Genomic DNA, 7420 nt, shown 5'->3' with positions numbered 1-7420 from the left:
CAAGTTATTGTTGTCGAGCGTCGCGTACACTGTTAATCCACACGTGACGCTAGCTGCGCTCTCACAGAGAGAAAATGAAAACAAAACTTAACTGCAGCAAACTATAAAAGCAACACTTCACGCTTGTTTTGCCAACACAACGTGGCGTCTCTGTCGTGTAAACACAGTGACACTAATGAATATTAATGAAGTTGCACAATAGAGCGCGCTGATTGGTTTGAACCAAGCCTTACTCACACATTAATGCATCACACTGTAAGACGTAATAAGACTCACTCTGGCACAGACGCCCAGTCTGCACGCTGGAATACACGCTATTATGTCATGGCCGTGACGCAGCTTCAAAAATTAGTTTCAAACCGGAAGTCAAATTTGCTTGAAATAACACAAAAACAACCAATTTACACTTTTTAGTGAAATATAGGTGTCCTAATAGTGTTTTAGCAGTGTGGGACACATATACAACTGTCAACAGCTCAAAACATGTGTTTTGGTGTTTTGTGACCCTTTAAGTTGTTGTTTGGGAAACGCACCCCTGAATGGAACAAACCACAGTCTGGAAACGTTTAAAATCAATAAATAACTTTTACTCTATGTAAGCGTTGTTGACACAATGAAATTCAATGTACAAAAAATATATATCAATAAAATTATTAGTCAGACGCGCAATAGCCAAGTATTGCTTTCAAATAGTCGTTGCATTATCAGTCACAGACACCTGTAAACACTGTTGCGGAGCTTCCCAGGAAGATATGAGCGGGTCTGTGGATGTTTAGTGTTGTGCGAGCGCTCTCTGACAGTGGTACAGGATGCAGTCTGGGAGAGCAGGAAGTGGAGAGCGCAGCCACATGGCCAGAGCAGAGCCGTTCACTCGACAGTGCAGGAGGCAGGGGGCGCCGCTGAGCAGACGACATGCTACGATTCCCTCTGAGCCTGAATGAAAGCACGCCAAATTACAGGATCAATGAGCTGCATTGGTAAAGAGTGAGTAAATCTATTATTATTATTTTACCTTTTCAATTGTGATAATTACACTTTAAAAAAGAATATCTTGTGACCACTTTTTTTCCGATTTCTTTCAGACCCTTTCCTTTTGGTTTATCACAGTCTACACTGTGTTCTTGAGACACACAAGTATATTTAAATTTAAAAAGCAAGCAAAAGAAAAAGAAACGGGTGGATATTGTGCATTTCACCAATCTGTGTGTTTAGGAGCAATGCAGCAAAGTAGAAATACATTTTTTGTGTGCTCTCCAGGATCTGGCATCTATAAATTCCCCTTTAAAGACACTGGCTTGCCCTGATCTGCTCTGATTGGTCAGATGATCCTACTGTGCTCCAATTGCTCACATGGTTTTACTCTGGTTTGATTGGTCAGGTGGTCCCCACTCTTCTCTAACTAGCAACATGGTCTTTCTGTGTTCTGATTGGTCAGTGTACTGTAATTAGTCAGATGGCCCTAATCTCTTTTGATTGGTCAGATGGCCACACCGTGCTCTGACTGATCAGATGGTATGATCCTACCATGCTCTGATTGGTCATATTGTCTTACTTTGGTCTGACTGGTAGGTGACCCTACTCTTCTCTAATTGGTAACATGGTCCATCTGTGCTCTGATTGGTCAGTGTACTGTGATTGGACAGACGGCCCTACCCTGCTTTGATCATTTTGTCAGATGGCCACACCATGCTCAGAGTGATCAGATGGTATGATCCTACTGTGCTCTGATTTGTCATATTGCTTTGATTGGTAGGTGACCCTACTCTTCTCTATTTGGTAACAAGGTCCATCTGTGCTCTGATTGATGAGATGGTATGGTGCTACTCTGTTCTGATTGGTCAGATGGTCATACTGTGCTCTGATTGGTCAAGTGGCTCTACTCTTCTCTAATTGGTAACATGGTCCATCTGTGCTCTGACTGGTCACATGGTCTATATGTGCTCTGATTGGTCAGATGCCCGCACCATGTTCTGATTAGCCAGATGGTCCTACTGTGCTTTGATTGGTCATATGAACTTACTATCCTCTGATTGGTCAATTGGCCCTACTCGTCTCTAATTGGTAACATGGTACATCTGTGATTTGACTGGTCACATGGTCCAAATCTGCTCTGATTGGTCAGATGGCCCCACCGTGCTCTGACTGATCAGATGGCATGATACTACTCTGTTCTGATTGGTCAGATGGTCCTACTGGGCTGTGATTGGTCATATGGGCTTACTCTACTCTGATTGGTCAGATAGTCCCCCGTGCTCTGATTGATCAGATAGTATGATACTACTCTGTTCTGATTGGTCAGATGATTCTACTTTGCTCTTATTGGCCATACAATCTTACTATCCCCTTATTGGTCTTCTCAAATTGGTAACATGGTCCATCTGTGCTCTGATTGGTTACATAGTCCATCTGTCCTGTGATTGGCCACTCTGCTCTAATTAGTCAGATGGTAAAGTGCTACTCTGTTTTGATTTGTCAGATGGTCGTACTTTGCTCTGACTGGTCATATGGTCTTTGCTCTGATTGGTCAAGTGGCCCTACTATTCTCTAATTGGTGGCATACTCCATATGTGCTCTGATTGGTTATATGGCCCTACTCGGCTCTGACTGGTCAGATGGCCCATCATGCTCTGATTGATCAGATGATATGATATCACTCTGTTCTGATTGGTCAGATGGCCCCACCGTGCTCTGATTGATCAGATGATATGATACCACTCTGTTCTGATTGGTCAGATGGCCCCCCCCATGCTCTGATTGGTCATATGGTCTTACTCTACTCTGATTGATCAGAGGGCATGGCACTACTCTGCTTTGATTGGTCAGGTAACCCTACTCTTCTCTAATTGTTAACATGGCCCATCTGTGCTCTGATTGGTCACATGGTCCATCTATGCTGTGATTGGTCATCTGGCCCCACAGTGCTTTGATTGGGCAGGTTGTATGGTGCTGCTCTGATCTGATTGGTCAGATGGTCCTACTTTGCTCTAATAACAAATTTCAGGCAATTTCAATCGGTTCTTTCTTTCAGGAGGCGATAAGTTTACCAAGCTGGACTTTTATCTTTTGAAACTACAGATGTTTTACACTCATAAACAGTTAAATTAAAAAGTACATGAAAGGCAATCTCAGAAAAAGCGCAATCATGTCAGACTAAATTGAGCTAAATGGAAGTTATGTTTCAGTTTACCGATGATGTCCACTATATGCAGCTGTAGGGTGTCCTTGAGGGCATTCAGGGTTGTTTGGAGAGGGTCACCGGCATCTGTGAGCAGTTTCAGATTTTGCTTGACGTCATGAGACAGAGACAGCCAGAGTTTCCCATATTCATCTGTGGTTACAACTAAAGGCCTGTGTGTGTGAGCGAAAGAAAAGAGTTCATTAAAACAAGTTTGATACAGTCAAAAAATCTTTAAATGAACCAAAATTAATTGAGGGGATTTTGGAAACTGTAACCTGAAACCTGCGACAGCATGCACACTTTAACCTTAATTACTTACATTATTATGACATACATTATAACTGTATTTCGTGTAAAAATACGTAATTGAGAACACTAATGTTAGAAGTCTTGTTACCTGATAAAGTCCGCTGTGGACAGTGTCCCAGAGAAAGAGAGTGTGTTTGTGTGTCCTGGTTGTATCTGATAAGAGACGCTCCCGGTAAAGGACACATTAGTGTGAGGGTCGTCCATCAGCAGAGCGTAATGGCATACAGACACACTCCTGCCCTCCAGACAGTCCACGATATTCCCTCGCAAACTCACCGTCTGAAACAGAAGAGGTCACATTTTTACATATTGCATTAATTTTATTATGCTGTTATCAAATTTGCACAACCAGACACAATTTCGGGATCTGAAAGATTTTTTTAAAGTTCAAATGAAATCAGAACTAACCATATTGATTTTGTTATCTTACATTGGTAGTTTTGTGGTGCAATTCATCTGTGCATTTCAATATGAAAAAAGAAATGTTTCGCCTTGTAATCTTTAATTAAAATCAATGCACTTCCTGTTTGTTTTGAGTTAAATTCTCAGATTAGGTTTTTCTGAGGTATTGGGCGTGGCTAAGATACTTCCCCACGCCCCTCCAGCTGTCAGTTTTAACAACAAACAGAAATGGTGAGCAGGAGGAATCTGTTAGATTAGTAATAACTCTTTTTAAAATAAAAAACTCTTTTCGATCTTTCTAATTGAAACACCTACTTTACTACATCCAATCAGCTCACAGTAGGAAAAAAAACAAGCCACGCCCACTGTTTTCTCATTTAATATTCAGTTTCTCTAGGAACTGCGTCACAACACAAAAAACAGTCGCAGCTTCCGGTTCATGTGGACTTTATGGTTTTAAAAGAAGCCTATTCTGCTTCCCAACGCTGCATTTATTTGATCAAAAATACTGTCAAATTGTGAACATTTATTAACATTTAAAATGAACATTAATTTATTTATATGTAATTTAAAATGACATTTATTCTAGTGAATTAAAGTAGAATTTACAGCATCATTATTCCAGTCTTTAATGTCGTATGATCCTTCAGAAATCCTTATAATATGCTAATTTGCTGTTCTGTTGTGATAAATAAATATTGGTACTCAATGATTAATAATGATTCTTATAATTATCAAGCTGTGGAAACTGATACATTTGACTTTTTAAAATTCTTTGATGAAAAGAATAGGCCAAATATTATTATTATTATTATTATTATTATTATTATTATTATTATTAATAATATTAATAATAATAATAATATTAAAATTAATAATAATAACCACAACAATAATTTTTATAGTTATTATTATAAATGATAATAAGAAAAGTTTCTTTCCATCATTTATTTTATTATTAATTATTATTAATATCTGGACCTTTCTTTTCATCCTTTAATATAATAATAATAATAATAATAATAATAATAATAATAATAATAATAATACATTTTATCATGAATTATGAAAAGAAAGGTCCAGATAATAAAATGAATGATAATAATAATTATTATTATTATTATTATAATTATTATTATTGATTTAATATTATTATAAATGATACAAAAATCTTTTCATTATTATTATTATTATTATTTGTATTATTATTATTGATTATTATCATAATTATTACTATTATCTGGACTTTTTTCATAATTTATTATAAAAATAACTATTACAATTATTGTTATTATTATTATTATTATTATTAATATCTGGACCTTTTCATCATTTATTATAATAATAATTATAATTATTATTATTATTATCATTATTTATGATATTATTATTAATTATGAAAAGGTCCAGATAATAATAATAATAACAATAATTTTAATAATTGTTTTATTATAAGTTATGAAAAGAAAGTCCAGATAATAATGATAATATTAATTAATTTATTATTATTATTATTATTATTATTATTAATAAAAAAAAAGTCTAGATAATAATGTGTACTATTATTATCATTATTACTATTAGGGATGGGCCGATCGATCGTCTGAAGATCGGTATTGGCCGATAGTCACATTTCATGAATCAATCGGTACGCGCTGATCTGGCCAATCTCATGAGCCGATCGCAAGTGTTTGTTTACGAGTTTACAACCCGGGTTATACATCCACAGCAATACAACACGAGAGCAATGTTTCCAAATTGCATTGTCGGTAATTTTTCTTACCATTTTTTCTGTCTGTTTTATCTATTATTTCTTGTAAAGCTGCTTCTGAACCTTACATATATGCAACATCCTTAATTTATTCTCCAAGGTAAGGCGAGATATAATATGACATAGAGGGAAAATGTGCTTATGCAATGACAAAGTTATACAAGCTTGAAGCATCAGAATTGGTACTTGGTACCAGCTGATCACAATGATGAGGAATCGATACTCAGTATCAGCTGCAAAAATGCTGATCGGAGCATCCCTAATTACATTATTATTATACAGTAAATGATGAAAAGAAAAGTCTAGATAACATCTACTTGAAATTAAATCTGCTTTTACACCTTCCAAATAAAAAATGATAAATTTAGTGAATAAAAACACATTTTAATGTTAATTTAGAACTTTAGTGTATCACAGTTTTGACAAAAATATGAAGCAGCCAAACAGTTTTCATCACTGATATTAATAATAATTATTTTTAATTTATGAATAATATATACACACCTCCAGCTGGTCACAGTTGAGCTGCACTGCAACATCTCTTATATCAGTCTCTGTGCTGTTAGAAATGAAGATGACGAGCAGCAGAGCTTCATCTCTGAACACGCGGCAGGATGACACACTCAGGCTGGGGTCAGAGGTCAGGCTGATGACATCAGAGTGAGGTAGGTCTTTAAGGTCTGCAGGTAAGAGAGTGGTCAGGTCTGAAGACGTGGACGGATTGTGTTGTATTGTGTTGGGCCGCACTATCACCATATCACTGCCCAGTATCTGAGATGTGTTTGTACGTCTGTCTTCTTTAACGTCTTTATTTTGGCCAAGACCATTGGCTGTGATGGATTTGGGGGTGTGGTCAAAACCGGCTGGCTCCTCCTCTAGCAAACTGCCATACAGGAAGCTGTCAGTTGTGTTATGTGAGGTCCGGGAGGAGGAAGACTTTTCACTTGTTCCTGATGAGGATGAGGATGATAATGATGATCCATGAGGGCGGGGCTTCTTTCTGAACCGAGGAGGCGGAGCTTCAGATTTTCCCAGCTTAAGGAAACAGAAAAGTAGCAAATTACAAACAGATTTCTGGCTGATTGTGAAGTATTGGGCAGGGCTTATTTCTGAATTAAAGAGGCGGAGCTTCTTTCTGGCTTATTCTGAATTGAGGGGCAGAGCTTCTTTCTGGCTTATTTTTGGACGGGACTTTTCTGGCTTATTCTGAATTATTGTGCAGGGCTTCTTTATTGTGCAGGGCTTCTTTCTTTCTTTCTGAGAGGCGGAGATTCTTTCTGGTTTATTATAGAATTATTGGGTGGATTTTTTTTAATTGAGGGACGGAGCTTCTTTTTGGCTTATTAATAATTATTGGGTGGGGCTTCTTTCTGAAATGAGGGGGCAGAGCTTCTTTTTAGCTTATTCTTAATTATTGGGCGGGCGTCAATCTGAAATGAGGGATCAGTTTCTTTTTGGCTTATTCTTAATTATTGTGCAGGGCTTCTTTCTGAAATGAGGGGCGGAGCTTCTTTCTGGTTTGTTATAGAATTATTGGGGGGGGGGCTTTTTTAAATTGAGGGGCGGAGCTTCTTTTTGGCTTATTATTAATTATTGGGTGGGGCTTCATTCTGAAATAAGAAGGCAGACCTTTCTGCTTGTTCTGACTTATTGGGCGGGGTTTCTGTCTGAAATGAGGGGCGGAGCTTCTTTCTGCTTATTCTGACTTATTGGATGGGGCTTCTTTCTAAAATGAGGGAGGAGCTTTATTCTGGCTTATG

General features: G+C 37.4%; 1 protein-coding gene across 2 annotated transcripts in view; it reads right to left on the bottom strand.

Annotated features, from left to right (window-relative positions):
- Positions 1 to 565: 565 nt before the first annotated feature.
- ap4e1 (adaptor related protein complex 4 subunit epsilon 1) overlaps positions 566 to 7420 on the bottom strand; it is a 30786-nt gene continuing 23931 nt past the window's right edge. Inside the window, exons 18-21 of one of the 2 annotated variants that reach the window (XM_087311394.1) lie at positions 6165 to 6695; positions 3576 to 3766; positions 3152 to 3348; positions 566 to 3048 (exon numbers count right to left, since the gene is read on the bottom strand). In XM_087311394.1, the coding sequence (XP_087167520.1) occupies positions 3041 to 3048; positions 3152 to 3348; positions 3576 to 3766; positions 6165 to 6695 (927 nt within the window). In that variant the 3' untranslated portion in view covers positions 566 to 3040. The remainder of the gene's footprint in view (positions 3049 to 3151; positions 3349 to 3575; positions 3767 to 6164; positions 6696 to 7420) is intronic. The other variant, XM_087311393.1, reaches the window with a different exon arrangement.

The sequence above is a fragment of the Danio rerio genome, chromosome 25, assembly GCF_052040795.2.
Source record: "Danio rerio strain M-AB ecotype USA chromosome 25, GRCz13ab, whole genome shotgun sequence".
NCBI classification, from domain to species: Eukaryota; Metazoa; Chordata; class Actinopteri; order Cypriniformes; family Danionidae; genus Danio; species Danio rerio.
Note: the sequence above shows the minus strand (reverse complement) of the source record. Positions and strands in the feature narration are given on the sequence as shown.